Consider the following 27,047-nt stretch of genomic DNA (forward strand, 5'->3'; position numbering starts at 1 on the left):
TAGTTGATGGTTATATATTTGTTCGAATCATGTTGTATCTTGATCCATTTAAATCTTGAAGTGACTGTTCTCCTAAATTCATACCGCCGGCGCCATTCTAATTTTGTAATTTTCCTCCAGGCACCACACTCATGCAGCAGACTGATTGGCAGGCACGTGCCGACGCCGCTGCGAGCGAGCCCAACCCTATGTAAGCCTCCGGAGCAGGTAAATCGTTTTTCAAGCCCGCTTACGGCGTCCTGTTCTTGTCTCGCTTTTATGCGTACAATTTGTCCCATCTAAAGTGTGTTCAATTTCATAATTTCCTCCCAGGCACCACACCCAAGCAACAGCCGCAGACTTATAGCACACACTGAAAAGGCCTTAAGGCTGCATGCACTTCCTACTTAGATAAATACTAACAAATAGATGAATAATAAGTATGGATTCTTATAGGAGATTTTTTGTAGAAACACCAAAAATTATCTGGATGACAAAATCTTTATATCATTGACATTGAGATTTCACATTTACGACATTTACTACAAATATAATCCACACTGTTCGTAGAGCCATCGTTTTTACTGGTACTAATAAATGCACCCAAGCAGAATTTAAAAATAATTGCAGATTTTCGATGAGTTCGTAAGACTCAATGCATTGTCATTCCCTGACTATTGTTAGCCAGTGCGATGTGGTACAAAGTGATGGTTATGAAATATAATTGACTTCAAGGATTTTCCTAATCTTACACTTAGTAACTTTAAGAAAATTAAATATCTGCTTATCTAAGGTCCTCGGGAAGACCCCCCATGGCTACCGAACAAATTCTCTGCCGGCCTCGGTTGAAAGCCAGCTCCCAGGGTACTTGGGCTTATTCACGGAGCCCCAAATTATAATAAGGCCATAGCAAGTAAATTTTATGGATGACTTTTTTAATGTCAGGTGGGGATATTAAAAATTGAATTTATTGTGATTTGCGATTGGTCTATTGTTAACTTGTGACACTGGATCAAACAAACCAATCAAATCTAATGCATGTTGTTTACAAACAAAAGAGAATGACCTTTGCCCTCTGACGTCACTAAAAGACTACTACCTTCCAGAGATGGAAAACGCCCACTGAAAATATTTCACTCCCTAAAATTAAAAATGCATGCCTGTTGAAGTTAATTGCCTGATATAGATATATTGGGATAGAGAGAAGGGGGGGGGGGGCTTTAAACAATTGGTGCCCATTTCTATATCATATGTTTCTTGTTCATCCGTGTTCTCTCGAGCTCATCTAGAACACAACAAAGACAGCTAAGAAAAACATAAGTACTGGGTAATTATCATAGTATTTCAATGAGAAAAAAACTGTCTGACACACGCATATCCAATTTTTCCACCGGTCTGACCGGTATAGTAGGGTGTATGCCCAAACAGCGAGACAAAGAACACCCAATCCTGGATCTTTTGAGTACATGTGTACACACACAAAAATCCTCAATACACCCTTTGGAACAGCGACAACACATTAGACCAAAACATGGCGGATGATTTGGTCAACTGGCGGTTACTCCTAGGTCTTTTTCTGTTCGGACTAAACCAGTTCTTGGTGATTTTTGTCATCAAAACGGCGGGACTGGTCGACAGAGTGTCATGTGGAATGGGAAAGAAATTGGCAATACGCAGAGAAGTGAGATTTCACGCAGAAACGGACTCCTTCCCGACAACAGAGTAAGTGTAAAAACAGAGTTAGAGACTAAGTTATTTGAGCAAGTTTTGACCTAAAATGAACGTATTCCGTGTGGTTTTAGAGTTAGGAGTGGTGTTACAAATTCAAATGACAAATTCGGTGAAAAGCTTTGGGTAATGTATAACAGGTGTTAGTTGGGTGGTGTATAGTTATTGAGTTGTCAAATGTCACTACTTGTGATAGAATGTCTGTCAACTGAGCTCACGCCACGAGTAGAAATTTTCTCATTTTTAATACCATAGAACCAGTAATACAACAACCACAAGAGCTAGAAGTGATACGCATGTATATATAATAGACGAAACGTGTGAACATTGTATGAACTGCTACAGGCTGCTACGAACTACAATTTACAACTCATTTCTTTCATGGTCTTCAGAGGGACTGCCAGAAATAAAATTTATTTCGTCTGCAAAGGCTTTTGACATAACGCAAGTTCACCTTTATCCGTTGGGTAATCTTTATCCGCTGTTGTCTAAAAACAGGCTACTAGTATTTTGTGATAGCAAAGTCGACGGACGGTGGTTTCAAACTGTAATATTTTCAAAATGTTTCAGTTTTCACCATAAGTCAATTTTATACCCCCCCCCCCCAAAAAAAAGTAGATAAACCATGTCTTTCAAAACAACGGATATAGGTTACCCCGCGGATAAAGGTGAACTAGCGTTACAATAACTGTTGAATATCAGGCATTATAATAACAATATCCATTTTCTTTACCATCCACAGGGCCATGGATTTCAACCGATTAGATAACAAACATCATAACGTGGTGAAGAGAGCAGAGAGGACTTTGAACAAACTCCAAAAAGACTTCCACGAGAAAGGTCTGGAAAAGTTTTTCAATGCCAGGAAAGGAAAGTCGCACGGGCACAACACAGAAACACAAAACTTTGGAAAACAACCAGATGGACACATCATGGCAAAAATTGCAAAACGGACTGGCTTCAACAAAACAAGGATTGGACACTTGTACGAAAAGGAAGCCGTGAGGAAAAGAATTTCAGATAGAATCTTATCTAAAACTTGATAAATCAGAGCACAATACTTGACTATGATTATGTTACTGGCTGTCATATTGACTGTGAACAGTGATTAATAACTCTATATTGAGGTTTGTATGTACTGCGTACAGATACAGTAGACGCCGCTTAATTGCACGGCCTATTTGCCAGTGAATTTTGTGCAATTATCCGGCTGGTGCAATAATGCGAAGTTATCTAGATGGACCGCACTGATTGGGGGTTTCGGGAATCCGTGCAGTTAACAGAAGTGTGCGTTAATCCGTTGTGCAATTAACTGACTTCTACTGTATATTAATGATTGATTGATTGAAAACTTTTATTGTACATTTTTGCCACTCCGGGCTAAGTATAGGTTACAACAAGACTTATTGAAAAGATTCAGTTAACAGATACAAAATGCAACTATCGTTGGATAAATTCAACTTCTTATCGCTTTTGTGTTATGGTGGTGATAAAAGAATAGACATGTTTTATGATCGATGGTTCGTCTAGTTACATTAGGAATATGAATTTTTCTACAGCACTGAGGTGTATGAAGTAAATAGGTTTGGTATAACCATATAGAGTTCATTTCTCTCTACCGTATACATTCTACACTCTACTACAAAATGACATTCAATCTCTATTCTATTTTATTATTCTCTACTCCATTATATTAATAGGCAAATATCTGAAAAGAATGTTTAGACCTTAGAAACAATGATATAGATAATACTCGAGACTCGAGGAGTTCATATATTGATACTTAGCATATGTATGCACTTGTTTGTTCACATTATGTTAGTAGTTAAAGCAGATCTTACGAAAGTTACAGTACTTTTGCTGTGTCAATAAGATCTTCTTATATGTAGAACATGTGTGAAAATGTGATTTTAGTCTTTATTTACTTTTTTCAGTGCCATGACATCTTACGTCTAGCTTCATTCTAAGATCTAGTTGTCTTTTCCAAGATTTTCATGTCTAGAAGACTTTTTCTTAGTTGTCACTTTCCTCTGCACCTGTTCTGAGAAATAGAGCTCTGATAAAAGCCCTAATCATTGGCCCTTGAAACGACCTAATGACATTTGTACCCGGGACGAACAATAGATCACGTAAAGTGTGATCCTCCATGAGTCATGCCTTTTCTTCATTCAAACCCTTGAAATGCGCCTCCGGCAATACGACAAAATAACCTATTGAAAGAAATGGCGGACAAATAAAGACAGAAGAAAATGTACTTCTTGCCAAATGCTGATTTTCTGAGCTTAACGCTCTCCTTTTCATTAATTTGATTCGATTATATGGATGACATCCGCACGTGCATTAAAAAAATTGCGTCCGTTTTCAAATGAAAATATTTTAGATTATACTCTAAATCGTATAGAGCAGCTGCAAAATGATATTAATGTTGAATGCGAGAGTCAATTGTGTATATAGCTATAGACTTATAAGACTCATTAGGACTTGTGATGTAAACTGTATCTCTGTTATATAGTTACGTTGTCTGACCCTTGCCTCTTCCCTCATGACCTCAATGAGAAGCGGCCTACATGTCGATTCGGTGAGCTTTCATGAATAAACAAAGATTCAAATAAACAATTTCAAGACAAATGTGAAAGAACAAAATGGAGAAATTGGTGTTTGGTATACTATACTCAAGTTGTTGTTTTTTCAACCTTTCTGAAGAAGACGTAAAGATTTCATAATGAAAACAACTTTTATTCTGGCCAAATCTTTTTATTCGCACGCTCGCATCAGTTTGGGGGTTTCTATAGGATGACATCTTTATGATAAATTCAACTTTCATTCTTTAAATTCATGATTACTACTGTGGAAAATTCGTTAAACACAGATCTAGAGCGTCAGGGATGTCTTAACAGAATAACAAGTCAATTACGCCTGACCTAGATAGAAGCAAAGAATGCAAAACTTATTGTGCCAGCGATTTAACACACCTGACGGCACACGCACGTAGGCATGTTGGTCACAACAGGTGGTCTTTTTTAGTGACGCCTCTGGGATGGAGCCTGATTTATGGCCCTGGGGTTAGTTTCAAAATATTCCAAAAATACGCCTATGCAAAAGTACGCTTTTGTATCCCTTCGTGAATTCAGTTTTGGCTACTCCTTGTGTGGATAGTCTTGACGCTTAGGCCTAGGTCCCAATTCCCAACCCGGGGCCTGGACGGGTAGCTTTCGGAAACAAAAAAATATGACATGAGAGACAACAGAACACACAGAACTTTAGAAAATAGTCAGGAGGATAATTTGAGTATATTCCTTGGTAAACAGTTATATTTTTTTTTTTTGTTTCTGCAAACATCCCGACCGGGCCCGTTTCGGAAATGGGGACCTACGCCATTGCAAACTTTGGGCGTTAGAAAGGATTATAATCATTTTGACCATCTACATGTTTTCATGTTTACCTTCACGATAGGGAAACATGTTGTTTTTGCTCAGTTTATGTCTCTTCCTCTTCTTCCGTTCGAAAGAAATAAGGTCCATGAACCGGACCAGATGACTGTTGTTCGTCACCACAGTTACTGTTAAAGTAGCAAGCATCCTGTGGTGTTACAACTAAGTAGCAAGTGGCAGGACAGATCTCGAGGGGCTGGTCACCATCATATAGGAATGTTTTTGAGTACAAATAAACAGAGTAATGGTTTGTAAGGCTAGACCATGTGAAGATAAATATTACGCATTTTTTTGCAAATGTCACATTTGTGACTATCTGTAGCCTGACTAAAATCGCGCTCCTAGCGGCCGGCCCTACAGGTGCCGCCTCCTCGAGGAGGAGGTCATTAACCCCTACCAGCAAGAGATTGTGAAATACAGGCTGTACCTTGGATGAAGCTTTTATTCTTAGAACAAAGAAGACTATCAGCTGACAAAATTGTCTGCTGTACTCTGAATACGCGTCTTACACAACTTAGACAGAAGTTTCTTTTTTATGTTGACAACAATTTTCATTCTTTGAATACTAGAAGACTTTCAAAAAAGGGGAACAAGGGGATCCATTTACTACAAAACTGAATTGATGATATCAAAAAACGAGATATCAAAACCGTAAGTTCCACTGTAGTACCGCAGCAAACCGCAAGGGGCCAGGAACGTCATAATTTCAGGATCTTATTGACACACACACCAGATACATCTAAGCCATTGTGAGTCATGCTGTCCATCCACAAACATTTCTACATACATAAACATATACATGCATACATACATGCGTACATACGTGTACACGCCCAAAAGATACCAAAACACAACCTTCTTGGCGAAGGTAAAAACCGCAGCCACGACTGGCCCTAAAAACGAAACCTTTGCTCAGTGAAGAACAGACAACCTCGGCGAGCTGTCACCTGACCAAGGCGTGAAGTGATATCTGGATTAACTGGTTTCACCTCTGGGATAGAAGGGTTGTCACTCAAGATGCCCCCCGGCTATGATGTACCCACGCAATTCACGACAGAAGGCGACAAAATGTATGCGGGAGGACTATAGTCGAGCTTTGATAGCCTGGGCGCTCCTATCTTAATGATAACCCCGGTCTCACTCCGAGCACCGAGGGGGTCCGTTGTAGAATTTCCTCGGGGGCATGTCGCTATCAGAGCCGAAGAGTTGGAATGTGTAGGCCCTGGAAGCAGTCTGGTTACGTCTTGCTGTTTCTAAACATTTGTTGGAACGATGGCAAGTCGCGATTTCAAATACAAGTTCTTTCTGGCCATAATCATGCTGTCCGTGAACCAAATGCTACTGATTTTCATCATTTCGGACCCTGGATCTTGTGATGACTTGGACAACTTTCGGGCTGAACTGGAGATACAGAATCGCGCTGAAACGGAGGCGAAACACCGCGAGGTTCGAGAAGCGGATCCTATCAACCACCTCGGTCCTATCGACATCTCAGCGTAAGTCCAAAATATTATTACTAGTTTGTGTCATCGGCAGTAGACTGTCATTAGTACTATTTCTGCATCTACCTGAGATTTTAAACTTTCCGGTCATGATTTGCATAAAAAAAATGGCGAGTAAATTAACAGAATGCGTAATGCATAGGTTAAAAGACGACAAATATAATTACGAATTTTTTACGAGTATTTCTTGACATGCACTTTCTCGGTCGCAACGTTTCGTCGTTGGTGCAGACGTTAAATCGCCATGTGTGTGGGTGTTGTAGAAAATGTGCAGACATTCTTATTTCTTAAATCAGGGAATCCGCGAGAGAGGGTTTCTGAGAAAAATGACAATTCGACGGGGACGTTTATGTAGTTTTGTTAGGTCATTTTGTCGGCGGTTGGCTACTAGGTCAAACAACAAATGGATCTATTCAAGATAAAACTTCACCGATTTACTCCAACATTCATACGACTGAAAACATTCAAAATTTCTCGTACAAGACTCTAATAATATAGGTAAAGATAGTCCCATAGCGCTTTTAATGCCGTAGGGATAGTGAGCTGTTATCCACTGTATCTAGATAAGGTATTTGGCCATTGTGTCTTTTGTTATAGAGCCTAACCCTAGCCCCTCCCACTACTTTTGACCTCCCCAGCAGAAGTTAGGTATACATATTTACACCTGCGTGTAGCGATGGACGCTATGTATAAACTAAATGTCCAGCTAGATAAGCTTATGTTGAAGCAAGTACTTGTCGTACTTCCGAAAATAATTTCATCAGTTTGGTAGAATAGAGGATATAGGAGAATTCTTATACACAACCAAAATTAAACTTACTTGCTTATGTTTCGGTGTCTATCAGACACCTTCCTCAGACACCTTCCTCATAGCTTCCAGTCAGAAGCTCTGAGGAAGGTGTCTGATAGACACCGGAAACGTAAGTAAGTTTAATTTTGGTTGTGTACAAGAATTCTCCTATATCCAAGTACCTGTTATAATCGTCAACATTGACTCTCGACAACCAGCAATGTGTTATGGTTGGGAAACGTCCCCCGCAATGTTTGTTGTCTTTTGGCATAGAAATCAGCAAAATTTTGTCAATAGAGTAATAGAAGATGTCATATAGATGGCGAATATTATGCTTACTGTAATTTTTGTACATATGACGGGAATGCTATTCTGGCAAAAAAAAACGTTTATCACATCAAAAGAAGTGAGGACAACTTCTGTCAGAATACTTTTTCGATTTGTTTACTACTAAGACCGTGGAGTTGTCTTACCTTTCAATGTGCTACTGTTGTACTGTTCTGACAAAAACGTTTATTACAGCAAAGAAGAGAGGACCTGTATTAACTTCTGTCAGAATACTACTAGTATTTCGATTTGTTTACAACTACGACTGATGAAATGACTGTTGAGTTGTCTTACCATTCAATGTAGTAACAGTAATCAACAAGACAAACGAATACTATGTGGGTGATAATACTCTTTTGTTTGATCGCGATGTGGTGTATGTGCTACGAACATGCTGTAAACCAAATTTTGAAAAAAAAAGCATTTTAGACTACATTTTTTTACGGACATATATTGTACCTACTTCGTTAAGTTAGAGTCTCCAAGTCCTTGTGCAATAAAACAAAAATTACGGAAGCAAATTGAGGTTTGTTTTGAAAAAAAAAAGATAGTCATGAGAATAATTGTGTATTTTGTTTGCAAAGAACTTTAATTTTTGCTCAGCAAACAGGCCCCGGTTTGGAAATGTGATCCTACCAAACATTACTTACATGTGGTGAACCCTTGGGGCCAATACATAACGCGTTTCTTAACAACAACGATTTTCATATCAGTGTAAAAGATCAGTAATTTTCGGGCTTGCACAAATAATTGGGACAACTATGAAATGCCTGACGTGCTTACAAAACATTTTAGAACTGTATGTTACAGTCTCCACTCTCGTCAACTAACTTGCTATTGCTTGCTAATATTAGGCTCGAAGATACTTCATTTGAAGACTCGCCGAACGACTATGAGAAAATGTGGACTCGTACAAAGAATTGGAACAACCATGAAATGCTTCACGTGTTTACAAATTTAAAGTTAACATTTTTAGAGCTGCATGTTACAGTCGCTTATCGTCAACCAACTTGCTATCGTTCTCTATAGGCTCTGGAACGACGAATATGTAGAAATTGTGATCTAGATGGAACAGAAGATGATTAGCATTTTGTGGTAGAATGTAGATTAATATTATATACAACGAAGAGAGAGCTGAACTTTACAAACCGATAGAACCTATGTTTCCCCACTTCATAGATTTGAGCAATACAAATTCATATCCCTCATGAATTTAGACAAAGGTTTGGTTGTGAAACTATAATCTGTTCCTACATTTTCAGTATCACAATGAAGCGAGAAGAAGTCGAACTCACTTTAGTAGAATATCTGAATTTTTGTGTTGGTTGACATTGTAAACATTTTAGGCCACAGTAAGTAAATTTTGTAGTGATTTTTTTATCCATCTTGTTTTTTTTCGCCCTATCGCACAATTTTTGCAGTCTGCAGTTGATGTCATCCATAGAATTCTCTTTTTGTGGCCTCATGTATTAATTTGTCAACTGTTATTCTGTTGCGACCCAGTGGGTATATGACTGTGTACAATAAACGTCTTTATTCGTTCATATACATATGTAGGCTCGACGACATTGCATTTGAAGACTCGCCGATCGTATTGGAAAATGCAGACACCAAGGAACAGCAATCACAAAAGAAAGAAAACCAAGCAATGAGAGAAGAGGATATCTCTGACGTACAGAAAGATTGGAATCTCCATATGAAAGAGGAAAATCTGGGCGAGCTACCGATAATCCCCAGGGACTGGGAGGGCTTCAACATGACGGAAGTTGAAAACTTCAGGTAAAACACAAAGAGAGCACATTTTCTCTGACTTTATTTGCGATAGAAATAGTGGTTGGATAGATAAAAGTTACTTAGGCCATGAATTGAAACACGCCCGTTTGTAACTATACCAGAGTGACGAAAACGAATTGCTTAACACATTTATAAGAACAATTTTGTACGTTTCGTGTTGCATTTTAAATCATAATTTTACATCTTGCATTATATTCCATTTATAAAATCAAGGGTTAATATGTCGCTTTGTTTTTTTTCCACCACAACACATTGTTGCAATCGTTTGTCCATCACACAGCAAAGTTTTGTTACCATTATGCTTCAAAAAGGTGTAGATCAACGAAAACATTATTTACCTCAACAAAAATATATGATATATAATATTATAAGTATTATCCGTTGCTTTTAAAATAGGATATATACTGGATATCAAGTCAACGGACGGTGGTTTCAAACTGTAATATTTTGAAATTATACAATTAAAAAACACCTGTAACGTCAGTTAACTTGATCTCCCGAAAACCCTGTATTGAGATACAACGGATATAGGTTACCACCACGAATAAAGGTGAACCAGCGTTACATAGAATTCGTAAACGGACATGGAATCTTTTAAAAGTGTGAAAATGTAATGATACGTACTGGTAAATGGTGATCTTATCATTCATTCTCCCATTGTTTGAAGATAGCAAAATAAACTCACTGAACAGTGTTATCTAGCAGTCACTTAACCCAGCAGGAATTTCCTCCAATGATTGATGCAACTTTTAGTTAGACCTCCATTTTACCTCACCGTTCTAGTTACTAATCTAGTGTTGGTATTTCACCATGTAGGAAGATGGTGCTAAACAAGACCAGAGTGGCTACTCACCTCTACACCTCCCAGAAGAACGTGCCCGTCCACTCCAAGCTGACGTTCTTCCAGTCCAATCTCACGGTCAAGATCATGAGAGGGACGTACCAGTATTTTCCCCGGGTAAGGATCTAACAATTCATTAGTTTCTAAGCAATAGACTGTAAAGGGTGCAGAACCAAGCTGCCAGATTCTGTACAAACCACTACAACATAGGTGCTAGTGTTACCAAAATGAAAACAGAACTGCAGTGTATGTCACTTGAAGAAAGAAGGAAAATGTCCAGACTTTGTATGATGTACAAAATGACCAACAAACTGGTGGACGTACCGGCTAATAAGTATCTAATACCAGCTCAAACAAGAAATCTTTTTAAAAAAGCTGTGCCTTGCCGCGTATTTTATGTTATTTTGGTAAGTTAGACTAGATTCTACGCTTAAAAATCCCGAGTTCCACATGTCGCCCCCTCCCCCTCATTATCATAATTTATGTCAGATGAATTATTGGCACATTAAACAGGTTTTGTAAAACTTTTTGACCCACAATGAATATGCATTATTTTTTATTACAAACTAAGTTCCTTCTGATGCAATTTGTGATATATATTTATATAAACATGGTGAGTTAAAGCGTAGATTTATTACGCTGGACCACATACAGTAACATGCGTCTAGAAGAGCGTTTTAATACTCGCCTGGAATGTACCATCGTCTAACTAAGCCATGAAACTCGGCACGTTGATCACGTTATTGTGACAATGTGTTTTTGCCCGTAAGTATGTGGTTCGAAAGTCGGTCGAACTCTGGGCTTTGATGAGTTGATCTATTGGTTTGCGGGTCGGTTGAACTCTGGGCTTATTGAGTTGATCTAATGGTTTGCAAGTCGGTTGAACTCTGGGCTTTAATGAGTTGATCTAAAACTGCAGAATCTAGTTGCAGCATTGTGGTTTACTTCTGCCCCCCGCCCATTGCGTTGACTGGGCTGAGAGGGGCAGAGGTGGTCCATCCATTGTGGGGCGTTCGCCCTGTTTCGCAGCTGCAAAATCTAGTTGCAGCATTGTAGTTTCTGCTGTCCCCCGCCCATTATATAGACTGGGCTGAGAGGGGGCAGAGGTCATCCATTGTAGGACGCTGCTCTGTTTTGCATTTCAAGGGTTGAGACAGACAGTGGTGTCCATTTTGTCTGAGTGGAAATTTCCACTTGGGCTTGCTCCTTGGCAAATTTAGCAATTTAGTTTGAGAACCAGTAGCGCCCGGAGAGGCTGCCTAGTTTATTGGTTCGTACTTGGTTGTTCTTTAAGCGTGTCAGTTTGGTTACACGCCTTCAGTTACGTTACGTTTTCAACCCTTGCTGCCCGTGGAGTCCGTGGAGGCTGTCTGATTTACAGGTAGTGTTTTTCAGGGTCTCTGGCAGCTCTGTCTGCTCATATTTTGGTTCCTTTTTAGTTTTATTTGGTTCTAGTTAAAGCTGCATTATGAAGCGTCCTCTTTCAATAAAAGTTGCCGTGTACCGTGATCGGTTAACGTATGAACAAGTGTTTACTTTGCTGAGCGAGGTTTCGGCTCCCATGAGCAGCATTCAGGCTGTTCAGTCTCTGGGACCAAACTCATTCGACGTGTCATTTTCCTCGGTACACGAGCGTACATTGTATGCGGGGAAACTGTCTGGTTTAGACGCCGTGGATGTGTCATCTTACGCGGCGGCGGAGATAATTGTCACGGCCACAAGAATTCCGTATGAGCTTGATGACAACTATGTCAGGAACTGGTTAAATCAATACTGTGCCGTCATCACGTCCCGTATGGTAACATACCGGGACAGACCGACCATCAAAAATGGGAACCGGCAATACAAAGTAGTTTTAAAGCCGGGATGCAATATCCCATCAGCATGGAAAATGTATGACGGGAGGATGGTTTTCTTCAGGTATGTGGGGCAGCCCCGTACCTGCTTGAGATGCAACCAGGAAGGCCATGAGTCGGCAAATTGTGCAGTAACATTTTGCAACAAATGCCAATCCATTGGGCATTTGGCCATGGATTGTACCAACGATGTTGTGTGCCTCAGTTGCAGGGCAGAGGGACATACGGCCCGCCGTTGTCCCCTGTCCTTCGCAAACAGGATTAAGATGGGAGCCAGTTGGGCTAAGAGCCAAGAGCTCCCGGCAGGTGTGAGTCAGGTCCGTGAACATCATGATGGACGGGTTCCTCAGGCTGTAAATAAGACTGATCGGTCGGAACTGGCCCATGTTTCTGACGCAGAGTCTGGTGTATCTGATCCTGTTTCGCCTCCAGGTCACCCTGGCAGTGTGGACCCGGGTACTTCTTCGGCTGTGAAGTCGGATGTTTCTTCTCCGGTCGCGGAGCCGGAGGTTTCTCCTACGGTCGCGGTGGTTGAGCCGTCTGAGGACGTGCTGTCGGAGGCCGCTCCTTTAAGCTTCTCTGACCAAGTTTTCTCCGGTCGCGGTGGTTGAGCCGTCTGAGGACGTGCTGTCGTCTCTGGCTAAGCCTGGCCTTTCTTCCTCTTCTAGCGAGCAGGTACCCTCAACATCTGCTGCTCCGGTACCGGCCCCTCGCGCCCGGTCCCAGAGAAGGAGGCGTAAAGCGGCCAGTCCTATCCGACCTGTTACTCGTCGGTACATGTGTCAGGGTTGTGAGTTGGATTACACAATCACTCTGGAGGTGGTGTCTTGTCATCAGTGCAAGGCAGACATAACTCCAGAATCTGCTCTCCTTGCTTTCTGTGAGGGCCCAGTTTGTCAAAGCGATAATCGCCTCTTTCTTTGTCAGAGCTGCCATGATGGCAACTCTGATATTGCTGACAAAGATTCCAGGAAAAGGTGTAGGGGGGATTCCAGTGAGGGTTCTGCCTCTGCAAAGACTTTGTCGAAAGGAAAAAAGATTCGTAAGGAGCCGGATTCCGACTCCAGTCTTGTTATCGAGGAGTTTCCCTCGGAGAGTCTTCGTTCTGTGGACGGTAACGAGTCTGACTCTACTGTTGGCTCCAGAAGCCTCATCATTGATGAGGATACTTCGGATGCCTCTCAGGCTCCAAGTCCCGATTTGGTAGCAAAGGCGAGAGCCATTGTCATCTCCTCTGACTTGTACAAGAATAAGGCTGTCTTTGTGTGCAACCAGTTTATTTCTCATGGTTGTGACGAACTCTTGCATAGTTTTAGGTCTTTGAAATCTCACCTTGCAAAGGCGCATGGCATCTCCGGGGACGTTGTGCCTTGTAAGGTTGGTAATTGTTCGAGGTTTTTTAAAACCACCATGTTATGTCTCAAGCACCTCTACAATGTCCACCCCCAATTTGTTAACCGAATTGGTGTGGAAGGAATTGATGATCTGTACCACTAATTCCTCACATTCCGATGTTGTTTGACATTCCTTCTCTATGTAGCCTCATGGTTCTTATTGCTACACTCAATGTCTGTGGGCTCCGTAGTCCGCAGAAGAGGAGGCAGGTTTTCGGCTTTTGCCGTCAACATAAATTTGACGTTGTTTGCCTCCAAGAGTGCCATGTTTCGTCAACATCTGAAGCGGTGCTCTGGGAGAAGGAATGGGGAGGCCAAGCGTTTTGGGCATTGGGCTCCTCCCAATCTAGAGGTGTGGGTATTTTACTCTCTCCATCTTTCAATTTTGATGTGGTTAAAAAGTCTTGTGACGACAGTGGGCGTGTTGTCTGTGTCGTCTTGTCCGATGGTGCGCGTAATTTCAAAGTTTGTAACATGTATGCTCCTAACATTTCTGCGGAGCGTACTGGATTTTTTAAAAATTTGTATAAGTTTCTGTCGGGGGCTGAGCCCCTTATTTTGTGCGGTGATTTTAACTGCGTTGAAGATGTTGATATTGATAAGAGGGGCGGGAACCCGGCTCATGGTAGTGGCGGTTCCACCGTTTTAAAAGACATTTGCGCCGATTTTAATGTGCATGACTCTTGGAGACATGAGAATCCTTCTAAAAAGGTCTTCACTTGGAGACAGCCGACCAAAGGTATTGCCTGTCGGCTGGACCGATTTTATTCGTCTAAATGCCTCGTCGTTTCAAACTACTGTTTTTTACCCGCATATTTTACAGACCATGACTGTGTGTCCTTGTCAATTTTACCGGATGTGAAGAAGAAGCCTGGCTTGTGGAAATGTAATGTCTCGATTTTAAAAAGAGACAAAGTTTTAAATGACTTTAAACTCGCTTTTAACAATTGGAAGACTTTGAAACCAGGTTTTCCTTCTTTGCGAGCCTGGTGGGATGATGTAAAGGCTAGAACTCGCTCTCTCCTGATCAGAATTTCTTGTGAACTGGCTAGGGAGAGACGGGAGTGCATGTTTACCTTGAATAATGAACTTGTCGATCTCACCAACAAGATGAACGACGGGGCCTCTTCGGCGGACATCTTGCGTAGGTATGAATGTACTAAGTCTTCCTTGTCCGAGTTGTCCGCTGAGGAGGCTCGCGGTGCTTTTGTTCGGTCCAGAGTCAAGCAATTTGTCGAGGGGGAAAAATGTACCTCGTATTTTGTAAGCCAGGCCTCTTCCCGAAGTAGGCAGCGACGCATTTCTTCGGTCAGAGATTCTACTGGACGTGTTGTCCAAGATGACGAGGAGATTTTAGACGTTTTTAAGCTATTTTATGAAGACCTTTTTAGTGCTGAGCCTATTGATAAGTGTGAGGCGAATAACCTTTGTAACAATTTAGAAGGGTCTTTGGATCCTGATGAAGTCTCTTCATTAGAAGGTCCTCTTTCATTGGATGAGCTTTGGGCTGCATTGTGCAGTATGGAGAATAATAAGTCCCCTGGCAGTGACGGTCTCCCGAAGGAATTTTATGTCGCTTTCTGGGACGTCATTGCCGGGGATCTCCTCTCAGTTTTTGAGGAAGTTTTTTCTTCTGGCGAGCTCTCTCAGAGCCAGAGTTTTGGTGTTATTACTCTCCTTCCAAAAAAAGGGGACCCTCTGGACCCGAAGAACCGTCGCCCCATCTCTTTGTTAAATTGCGATTATAAGATTCTTGCAAAGGTCCTTAACAATAGGCTTAAGATGGTTGCCGCCTCGGTCATCAGTCCTGACCAGACATGCGGTATACCAGGCCGGTCGATACAATGTAACCTACTTTTGATGAGAGATATCATTACATATGTTAATATGAATAACTTTGACTGTGCGATCATTTCTCTGGATCAGGCCAAGGCCTTTGATAGAGTGAATATTGATTTTCTTCACTTGACTCTTACGAAGATGGGTTTTGGCCCGGTTTTCCGCAAATGGGTTGCTATATTGTACCACAACATTACCAGTGCTGTTCTCGTCAATGGGTCGCTATCATCTTCTTTTTCTCTCTCAAGAGGTGTTCGGCAGGGGTGCCCTATGTCACCCCTGCTGTACGCAATTTCTTTGGAGCCATTTGCCGCTACAGTAAGGGCCGACGCTGCGATTCACGGCCTCAGGTTGCCTGGTGGCCGTGAAGTTAAGATCTCGCAGTATGCGGACGATAACTCGGCTATTGTTACAACCGATGAGTCGATCCGCCGGCTCTTTGCTGTTATTGACATGTATAACAGAGGTTCCGGGTCTCTTTTAAATCTTGACAAATGTATGGGTCTCTGGCTAGGTAGTTGGAGGAAAAGACTCGATTGTCCGAAGAATTTTAAATGGACATCTGTATCCATACGTTTATTGGGAGGTACTTTTGGAAGTGTTAATATGCCTTTAGTCAACTGGAGGGAGAGGCAAGCTAAGTTTGAAGCGGTTCTGCGAAGGTGGGACAGCTTCTCTTTATCCTTCGCTGGCAAGGTTGTCGTCGTTAATAACCTTGCTTTATCTACTTTGTGGTATATTGCTCCTGTATTTTCTCCTCCCGAGTCAGTCGTCAAGGACATTACGAGAGCCGTCTTTAAGTTTTTCTGGAGTTATCGTGCAGAACTGGTCTCTAGACAGACAGTTTTGCTACCTTTGGACAAAGGTGGATGGGATCTCATTGATTTTGGAGTGAAGGCCAATTGTTTTTATTGTCGGCCGTTTACCAATATTCTTGACCGGCCGGATCTTCCATGGGTCCAGTTGGCAAAATATTGGCTGGGTTTTTTTGCCCGTCGTTTTGAACCATCATCGTGGTCTAACAGTTCCCCCCACTCTCCTGAGGCTCCACCTCACTATTCTTTGATGCGGAAGCTCACCTTGGAGTTTGTTAATGCTTCTGCTTCGAAGACTTGGGACAGGATATGCACCGTGCAGTCTTTGTACAAAGCTGCCATTTTAGCTCGTTCTCATACCCCTTCCGCTTGTTTTTTAGAGCGGGGTGTTGATTGGTCACTTGTTTTTTCAACGGTGCATAACACTCTCCTTGAGAATAACCTAAAGGAGCTTTCCTGGAAGGTCGCACATGGGGCTCTCAAAACCAACTACTTGACTTGTTCGATTTGGCACAGAACTCCTTCCCCTCTTTGTCCGAGGAGAAACTGTAGAGCTATGGAGACCGTTACCCATGCCATCTGGTCTTGTGGCGAGGTGCTCCTGACCTGGACTTGGGTCGAAGGGTTCATTAGGCGATGGGTGGTCTCTAGTTTTCGTGTTTCTCGCGCGGTCGCTCTCTATGGTGTTATGTCGTCTACCCTGAAGAAGTGTAAGAGAGATGTCTGCACCTACATTTTGGCCGTCGCTCGGTCTAAGATTTGGTGGTCCAGGTGTCAGGCTCTCTTTGACAATAATTTCGTATCTCACATTGAGCTGGTGTCTCTAATCAAGGAGGCTCTTAGGTTTAAACTCAAGATGGAGTTTGTTCGACTTGGTTCTGAAAGTTTCTTGGCTGAGTGGTGCCAATCTGTTAAATGGGCAAGTGTGCGGACGGGAGTTTTGGTTCTACGTTTTTAGAGTCCTTGTCGTAGTAGTCTTTGTTTGGTGCTACAGTCTGTCTTTGCTATTGGTGGATTGTCTGTTAGATGTTCAGTATGTGTGGTCAGTCCTTCACTATGGTGTTCTCCTTCTACTCTCTAGTCCTCTTTATAATTTCCAGTTTGCTTTGATGTGTCGTTTCTTGGCAGAAGGGTGGGCGGGTGCAAGTCTGCCTCGGGTGGAATGGCACATTCTTTTTCTTTGTTTCCATTCATGAGTTGTTTCTTCTTATATTATGATGGTTTTCAGTTTGGTCTCTGTCTGTATTACTAAAACTGTTTGTATACCCAAAATAACAAAGGGCCTTTGGAAGGGGCTTTGGAAGGGCTGGGTTAAAAGGTCCGTCCATGGATCCATGGAAGAAAGCTGGCGTAAAGCCTTGCCTGGCGGCAAGGCAAAAAAAGAACAAGTATTAAACAATCATGCCCTCAAGTACCAACTAGAATTAACAACCTAGAATTGATGTGTTCAAAAATTCGGATTTTCGTTGAGTGGAATTTGTTGTTACCAAGTACAGTATGGGCATCTTCCCTGGAAAGTTTTAAAGAACAATTGGAGATAAATGTACAAAAGCTAGGTGTGACGGATCGTTCAGTGTAATATAACCAGCTGCTGCCGCGCCACGTTCCTGCGAAGCTGGTGTGTTACGCCGAAGGGCAGTTATACCGGCTATATAAATTTAGATACAGATACAGACCGATAACATACTAGCCCCATCCACCTTCGTCAAAATGTAGAAATGCAAAATGAAAACACAGCGTTAAAAATATGAATAATTTGACGGACATGCAACCACTCTCTCATTGGTCGAAACGCTATCTTTTAGCGAAGAGCCTATAAAATAAGCTATACATAAATATTCTACATTTTGATGATTTCACTATGTTTGCCTTCATGCAAGGGAAACATATTGTTTTTGCTGCGTTTCTTGTTTTTCTCCAAATGAGGGCAATGACCCTTCCCAAATAAGGTCAATGACCCTTTCCCGAATTAGGTCAATGACCTGGGCCACAATTACTGGAACTGTAACAGACACTATTTGGTGTTTAATTACATTGTGTAGCAAGTTGCAGGACAGAGTTGAAGGGGGCTGGTATGGGAGTTTTAAACATTTTGTATTTATGAATGGAAGATATCTGCTGTCTTTGTAGGTGCAAGATTAAAGCAAATGATATTAAGGATGATCTTTATTTGCATGTTCCTGCCCATGTGGGCTAAATGCAGCAATTTTTCAGTTGTGTTACATGGGGTACTAAAGACTAAGTACTATTATATTAAGTATTACAATTGGATAAACAATACATCTGCAGCTATGCTATCACTATATCTAACGTTTACATGCCTTTTCCCATTTCTTAAAACATGTGTATGCGATTTTACTCATTATACGTACAAACAGGTTGACTTTGGTTAACTGTTTACATCGTGTATCTACATTGGGAGCACTTGTAAAAGAGTTAAGGGTCCATTTAGTGGTGCGATAAAGATTGTTGTATATTATTTCTTGCGTTTTTTGCAGAATGTCCAGTTCCCCAGAAAACCGCACCAGAGGTGCAGCGTGGTTGGGAACGGGGGGATTCTGACAGGAAGTGGCTGTGGGAACGAGATCGACTCTGCAGATCACGTGTTCAGGTGAGATACAACAAATCTTTTTGAATTAAAGGACTTGAAACTATTCAGTACAACATTCTAAAAGTGTCGATGTATCGAATGTTCCTTATACAAGCGATCATGATTGGCGTCTGCAAATCGAAAAGTCTGCAGATTTTTTTTTAAATCTCCAGATTTTCCAGAAAATTTGGAGAAGGTTTAAGAAAATCTCCAGACTATTTCGAAAAGTCTCCAATTTTTTTCTAGCAGTCCCCAGACTGTTTCAAACATTGTAGAAATGGCCTGCACTATCAGCCTGTCCCTAATTTGCATTAGGCCATGTTGATTTGATTACTAGTATATGTATGACTTCCATTCGAGCATCAATTTCATCCGTTTCAAAGAAAAGTTTTCGACCATGCTGTAAATAAATCGTACAAATCAGCAGCAAAATATGTGCAGTTGCAATTGCAAAAACATATCGAAAACTGATACTAATGTCCTAGAATGCCAAAGTTAAAAGAGTGGATGTGAAAGAACATTAGGGATGTGATCCACATGATAGAATGAACATGACTTTAATGGCAGGTCATGACAGCAAGCTTTATTCAAGACAACTGATTTTATTGCTGGTCGACAGAAATCCTTAAAACTAGAAGTACAGTTCTATCCGAAGGCTATCCAACGTCATTAAAACATAAGCTATGTACTTTTAAACATCAGCCCCTTTGTGACAACATTCTGCCTTATTTGCATACAGACTGAACGTTCCACCAATCGAAGGATGGCTTACCAAAGGCGTGGATAATAAGAGCGACTTAGTCACTCTGAACAACATTCTTCCTTATTTGCATACAGACTAAACTTACCACCAAATTTGACCAATCCAAGGGCGGTTTACTAAAGACGTGGAGAATCAGACCGACTTTGTCACACTGTGCAACATTCTGCCTTTTTTGCATACAGACTGAACTTACCACCAATCCAAGGGCGGTTTACTGAATACGTGGTGAATAATACGAACTTTGTCATATTGAGCAAGCAACATTCTCTCTTATTTGCATACAGACTGAACTTACCACCAATCCACGGGCGGTTTACTGAAGACGTGGGTGAGAAGACTAACTTTGTCACACTGAACCCCTCCGTACTGCAACACGAGTAAGTGTTGAAATTAAAGTTTTGTCATAAAAAATTGTATTGATACAAGAAAAAAGCAATTCTTCGAAATAATACTTGTACATGTATACTTTTCATTCCTTGTTTGTATTGAGCATCAACGGAAACCCGGCAAAAGCGATCGTTTGAACAGGTAGTCGGTTTGAAGAGTATCAACTCACAACAGGCCCAAGGCATAGTATAAATAGGCAAATGACAAGCACGCGTTCGCAAAGAAGTAAGTCAGGAAGGTTTTTAATCTCAAATACAACACGGACACGCATACAAAAAGGTAAGTAAGCCTGATAGATTTTACCAAATGAACGAAACAAGTTCTTCTGCCTATATAGATAGCATTTCTACCATACAATAAAGTGCTGTATATGTTGCATTCCTGCGTCTACAATCTTTCGATGGACCAGTACGTGTATATATTCATCAGGATAACAAATATTGTTGCCCATTTTTCTTGCAGATATGGTCTACTTCTTGAGGAAGAAAAGGTCAGAGCCTTCGTGCAAACGGTTGCAATGTATCCAACCAACGCAGTGATCTACACACACCCGTTCGACCACAAGAAGTACAGGAAACCGGTGTACCGGGCACACAAGGCGATGCTGGGCGGCTCGGAACAGGAGATGCGGTGGTCACATCCAGAGTTCTTACGCGCAGCGGACCGTTTCTGGAAGAAGGCGTTTCATCTGAAGGAGCCACGAATTACATCAGGTAAGGCCACTCCAAATTCATTTGTTCCTTCTCGGATTTTGTCAGAAAAAGATTGGAATGACAGATCGAAAAAAAAATTGTCAAAAGGTCTGGGGTGAAGATATATGGTTTCAATCCCACGCAAAAAAAACAACAACAACAGCCTGAGGAGTTTAATGGCACGTTTTATACAATGAATCCCTTTCTTTCATTTGTAACTTATGTTCTGCGTAAAAGGCATTGTTTTTAAAATGAAGTTATGTGTATGTGGCTCTGAATGGTAATGTTTACAGTTTTGTGATAATTTTTTTCTCGGGACTTAATTCTTTTTTTTTTATGAAAAAAAAAATGGACAGGCAAATCCGCGAAGCAACAAATAAAATTGGTGTGGCCTAAGAAACAGAGATTCAGACATCTAAAACCAGTGCAGAAGGTTAAGACCCAGGTAGTTCCATAGCCTTTTTAAGGCCGTAGGGGCAATGGGTTGTTATCCACTGTGTCTTGCTAGGGCACGTTATTGGAAGGTGTAGCCCAACTCTCTCCTTCCACTGCCTTTTACCCCCCTACCAAAGTCTGGTACCTATTTTTACACCTGGATGAAGTGAGGAAAGTCGTGTTAAGTGCCCTTTCCAATGGCACAAGGTCGGTAGCATGACAGGACTTGAACAAAGGACCTCTGGGTTCTGGGCCAAAAAGCACATAGTTACGCCATTATTAGACCCCACCCAAAACCAGTGTAACACGCAAAACACACCCCCAACCCTGGACAGAATATTCTGGGGTACATCTGGTCTGTTACACTGGCGCAAGAAATGTTGTCATCATAACTTCGTCTTCACTAATTAACATCATTTGAAGTTGTCCATTGAAGTGACATAGACCCAATTTCAGAATTTGATTGTCGTATGAAAATTTGTCAATATGGTATATATTGGAAAGCTGTACTTAATCAACTTTATAAATTAGGTTTTCTAAACTCCACTCCTCATGTTTTAATGTTTTGACACTTTGTAATTTCAGGGTTAAAGTAACATTGATTGAGTATGATTGTTGTAATGTCCACACATCAATTCAGTCTGCAACTGCCAAGGTACTGGACAAATAATGATTTGACAATGAACCATTTTTTTTTATTATCATCATGTACCTTAAATATGGAATCAAAACAAAAACCATGTTTTTCCTCTTTCTCTTCCATCTTTCCCAGGCCTGCTTGTGGCGACCATCGCTCTATCCATGTGTGAAGAGACCCACCTCTATGGCTTCTGGCCTTACAGAACAGCCCAAGATGGCAGGGTTCTAGCCTATCACTACTTCGAGCGGCCCATCTCAAACAGCGGCTTCCAGGACGGAGAAGAGGTGTTTAGGTCTGGTGTTGCAAACAACAAACATCACAGGATGGGGGACGAATTTTCTGTACTGTGGTACTTGCACAAGAAGGGCGTTTTACGTCTCCACGTGGAAGACTGTGAGGAAAGATATTGACGAGCAAAGAAGATATTTTAGACAAAATATGATGTTTTTCAGGACGGAGAAGAGATGTTCAGGTCGGGTGTTGCGAACAACAGACATCACAGGATGGGGGACGAATTTTCGGTACTAAAGTACTTGCACAAGAGGGGCGTTTTACGTCTTCACGTGGAAGACTGCGAGGAAAGATCTTGAACAGCAAAGAAGACAATCAAAGAACACAGACTAAAGATGATGTTTAACAGGACGGAGAAGAGATGTTCAGGTCGGGTGTTGCGAACAACAGACATCACACGATGGGGGACGAATTTTCTGTACTGAGGTACTTGCACAAGAGGGGTGTTTTACGTTTTAACGTGGAAGACTGTGAGGAAAGAAGACAGACTAAAGATAACGTTTTCTAAACTCCAAGCAGATCCTACAGTAGCATTAGATAGTATCAAAAGCTGCAAGAAGAGCTAAGCTGGCCTAGGAGTGTGTTTGGCTACTCTTTGGCAAGCCATACTTCTTGGCCAGCTTTGATACTATCTTGCTTCAATGGTAAATCTGCCTGATTAGAAGATTTCCAGTTTCTACGATATATTAAGTGAAAGATATATAAGCCATAGATAATAAGTGAAATAGCAAAGTATCTATTCGAATAAAGTACATGTATGCCCTCTTTTTAAACTTCTCAAAATTCTTAAGGTGATGCAAGTTCTTACCAAAGTCGGGTGCAAACTTTGATAAGAGATATTGCACAGATATATCAGAAAAGTACCTCAAATATAGCAACATTTCAGTCTACACTGTATACAAAAAGATAACATTATTTTTGTGTACAACATTTCTTTTATTCTATGGAAGTCCTTGGTTCATGCAAAGTGGGGAAAAGATATGAAAACATCATAAATTTGTATTCATCCAGTTCAAGATGTGTTCAAGTTTGGCAGAGAAGGGGTGCGTACTGTATCTATTATAAGCTTTTCCATTCAAAATTTCACTTCCACAAATTTATTCATAACATTTAAAGAGGACAATCATTAAATGCATATGACAAAGTGTTGGTAAGAATTCTTTTTAATCGGAAAATTCTTTACAACTCAACATCATGATCTTGTTTTTTGTGTCAGTCTGAATTCATATCTGTACTTGTATGTGTACTTAAGAAGTACCAGTAGTGCAAAGTATTAACTATAATTGCAACTGCTTACAAGCTACTAGTGTATTACACTGAATGATGGCTATACCAGCTATAAAGATATATACATAATGTATTATGTATCTATCAGAAATAAATTGGTGACATTATGGCTTGTTTATCATTAGTTTGTTTTTCCATCACTGACATACAATAAAAACACAATTGTACATCTAAATCAATACAATTTGAATAACCTGAACAAAACAGCCTACATCAAAAGCCAGCATACGTATCAACTGCAACAAAACATTAGCTAAGAAAAGGGAAACATACAAATTTCTGTTATTCATAACAGAAGAGAAATGTATAAATTTGCTTGAATGCCTAACATCTGAAAAACAGAGTTCTGAAGATTAGGCCACACCAATTTAATTTCTTGGTTCACGGATTTTTTCATAAAAAATATGGAGCGAGAGGGCGAAATGAAAATAAAAATTGTAAAATGCTTCGGGTAAAGGTAAGGGCTAATCCCAAACATAAAGAAAAAAAAGTTTTCAGCTTGAAAAAAGTAAAAAAACACCTATTACTGTTCAGTAAAGCACCTGTTCGTTGAAAATTACAAAAGTAGTTTTAGTTTTTATGAATGCTACACCAGAAAGTTGGTGAATTGTTTCATTACTGGTGAAAATTTGCTGAGTGGTAATTTTTATTTATTTTTTTTCCAAAAAATAGGAGCGAGCGAATCCGTGAACCAAGAAATTGAATTGGTGTGGCCTTATGATAAAATACCTATCCTGGAATTACTTTAACCTCACTGAAACTGCAGTAGGTTGGCAGCAGCATTGCATCATAAATTAGTTTTGTGTTACTCTTGAATTTATAATGGCATTATCTTGCGAAATGTTTGTATGACTAAAAATACCAGAAAACACATTAAAAAGAATTTTCCCTACTCTCAAAGACATTTCTTCAGTGCCCTGTCAAATTGTCCCAGCTTCAGTATTGAGATAAAAGTTTAATATCATAATCTGGTGTTTTGTAAAATGTTATTTGTTTAAGATGTGTTTCATTTCGAAAATTGATTTTGAGACTTTCACTAATATAGTATCTCCTGTTTCATTGACATACTGGCTTTCAAAATAACAGACGTTTGGAAATATGCATGTATTAAATTTCACTTGAAAAGTCAGACTCATTAATTATGGGCAAACTTGTACAAGTGACTACCTCTACATAACGACCACCTGGTTTATGCGACCACTTTTTGATCATACCTTACATAATTTTTCCTATTGACACAAGCATTTAGAATCCTGATTCCAGTGACCATCTGTCCACATAGACTACTTCATAAGCGCCAGATAATCTGATATCAACATCATCATCAAAGCAATCCAATATCTAAGGACATTAAAATTCATTTACAGGTATTCTTTCCCTCATATTTCTAAAAATATTACTAATCTTCATTTCATCGCTTTTTAAATCAGTGGCATTTTACCCCAGAAATGATGAAGACAGCATGAAGACAGTGAAAATGTATTTTCATGTGTGATTATCATACATTACATGGAGGCATCCCACCCACTAGTGCCCCCTAGCAGGTCAGTGCTGCGCTGCATTCAGCAGGGGAGTGTAAGGGTTTGTTTCTGGGTCACCATCTTCTGCAACAACACATGAAATAAATAAATCAAGCTGAAGACATCCGTGAGAAGTTTCATCAGGTTAGTACGTGAATAACTGGAAAACAAATTCAACCATGATTATGATTTTTCAAGAGCCAATATTTCAAGGACCTTATGTGACTATACTGTAAATGCATTTAAGTTTGTGGGTATATAATTTTGCAGGAGAGGGAAATTGGAGTGTTTGCAGCAGGTTTGAGTTTGCACGTGAGCCAAATTTAAATGCATTTACAGTACGGCAATGTACTGTACATGAAAATCTGGCGCCTCTAAGGACTGCCAGTTGGAAACCACTTACTGGTTACTCGACATGGATGCTACAAACGGAGGGTAAAGTCCACATTTGACTTTGACTGCACTGTCACTAGTACTGATCTGACAGTAATCTAGTACCCTCTGAATATATACTGAATATGTGTTATACATTAGGTCATATGGAGAAACGAATGAATGAGAACAACAACAAACATGTGTCTGGTATTCTTATATCTTCATTGTGGCAAGTACCTTCAACATTTTATTTTAATAATATTATAATGCTGTGACAATGTATAGTACATACATGTAGCAAGAAAGGGGTGAGGCAGAAGTAGAACAGTGACAACATCAACCATTCAAAATAATATGTAGGAAAGATATGATGAAAAAAAATGTACAGACCATAGATATTGTTGGCGGCCTCATTGGCTGTTGCATAGCACCTGAAACCTGGCAGGTCGGCAGCTGTAAGCACCTCCTGTAGGTGCGGCTGCCGAATACATGATGAGATATTGATTACAAATACTGTCACAGCCATACCATGAAATATTCTAAATCATACAAAAAAACAGATAAGGTGATAAAAATTATCACAGCCAAACCATGAAATATTATACAAATAATCATTAACCTCTGAAATGTCCATACATTCAATTCAGTTTATTAAGTCTTTAATAGACCAAAATTAATAGACTTATACTACAAAATAGACTATGACATTTATTTATTTATTTATTTATTTGGACTTCACCATATGTGTTTACAAAATGGTAGGGAGGCAAAAACAGGCAACAACCTTTACTAGTTGCCTCCCGTGCAACTAAATTATACAATAATAGAAAAATAATCATAATGATAACAAATAATAACAATTGTACAATCAAATAATAATGATTGTGTCAACGACAATAAAAGCAAATATACAATGATAACAAATATAAAGAAATAAATCATAGAAATAATGGTAAGATGAAATATGAAATATCTAGAAAGGTGTACAACTGGGACACTGACAGTGGGTGACCCAATTTACCTTAAGTGCAGCAAAGGAAAGAGGCACACGCATTCTGTTGAACTCTTCCAACACTTCTTTAATACCCTGCAAGGTAACAAAAATAGACAATAAGACTGTAGCAATGCTAGTGATTACACAATGTACATGACTTTTTGTTTATATGTTAAGATATTTCTGAGGTCATGGGCTTAACTGATCGATTCACATTGGCCAGAACCCCTACCCTTGGTTTGGCGGATCTTTTTAATACTTGCCCAAGGGTGTGGCTCTCCTCAAACATGGGACATCCATTTAATAGGGCATCACAAACCAATTAACTATGTACTCAATTTCACTTGTCAGTGATCTTAGCCCCACTCGATTGTAATACAATATCAATGATTTAGGCTAGCTCTTATTGTTCTAGAAATTAGGATGCAAATTATTTCATTCTATATTTATAATCTGCATATGTACTAAGTTTGATACTTGTTTTAGTAATAAGGATGATAAGTTTGTTTCTTCTTTTTTTTTGCCATACATCGTACCGTGTACGATCGTTGCGCAATAAAGTTCTTCTGAAGTGAGGAAAGTTGTGTTAGCAGTTAAGTCTAGAAGACACAATGTCTGAGCAGACCAGGGACTTCAAACCCAGAACCTTTGGGCAAAAGACCCTACTGTTATGCTACACAATGTGATTTTGATATGTCATATTATGTATATAACATGTACTTTTGCTTTAGCCCCATAATCACAATACCCCAGTGCCTTCTTTGGATCATCTATGCT

The 27,047-nt window shown here is 40.2% G+C and overlaps 3 protein-coding genes across 4 annotated transcripts in view; 2 read left to right on the forward strand and 1 right to left on the reverse strand.

Annotated features, from left to right (window-relative positions):
- Nucleotides 1-1,199: 1,199 nt before the first annotated feature.
- LOC118428377 lies at nt 1,200-3,906 on the forward strand. The gene is made up of 2 exons (XM_035838414.1): nt 1,200-1,701; nt 2,450-3,906. Exons 1-2 carry the CDS (start codon nt 1,511-1,513, stop codon nt 2,748-2,750), a joined length of 492 nt encoding a protein of 163 aa, XP_035694307.1. The 5' UTR covers nt 1,200-1,510; the 3' UTR covers nt 2,751-3,906.
- A 2,218-nt stretch (nt 3,907-6,124) lies between these two features.
- On the forward strand, nt 6,125-23,488 carry LOC118429081 (alpha-N-acetylneuraminide alpha-2,8-sialyltransferase-like). The gene is made up of 8 exons (XM_035839444.1): nt 6,125-6,634; nt 9,315-9,536; nt 10,368-10,509; nt 18,795-18,907; nt 19,934-20,026; nt 20,499-20,749; nt 21,936-22,225; nt 22,419-23,488. Exons 1-7 carry the CDS (start codon nt 6,411-6,413, stop codon nt 22,211-22,213), a joined length of 1,323 nt encoding a protein of 440 aa, XP_035695337.1. The 5' UTR covers nt 6,125-6,410; the 3' UTR covers nt 22,214-22,225; nt 22,419-23,488.
- A 1,374-nt stretch (nt 23,489-24,862) lies between these two features.
- Nucleotides 24,863-27,047, reverse strand: part of LOC118429082 (sodium-independent sulfate anion transporter-like) — a 13,483-nt gene continuing 11,298 nt past the window's right edge. Inside the window, exons 17-19 of one of the 2 annotated variants that reach the window (XM_035839446.1) lie at nt 26,298-26,363; nt 25,667-25,754; nt 24,863-24,982 (exon numbers count right to left, since the gene is read on the reverse strand). In XM_035839446.1, the coding sequence (XP_035695339.1) occupies nt 24,927-24,982; nt 25,667-25,754; nt 26,298-26,363 (210 nt within the window). In that variant the 3' untranslated portion in view covers nt 24,863-24,926. Of the gene's footprint in view, nt 24,986-25,666; nt 25,755-26,297; nt 26,364-27,047 lie in introns of both variants that reach the window. The other variant, XM_035839445.1, reaches the window with a different exon arrangement.

This window comes from Branchiostoma floridae, chromosome 13, assembly GCF_000003815.2.
Source record: "Branchiostoma floridae strain S238N-H82 chromosome 13, Bfl_VNyyK, whole genome shotgun sequence".
Classification (NCBI taxonomy): Eukaryota; Metazoa; Chordata; class Leptocardii; order Amphioxiformes; family Branchiostomatidae; genus Branchiostoma; species Branchiostoma floridae.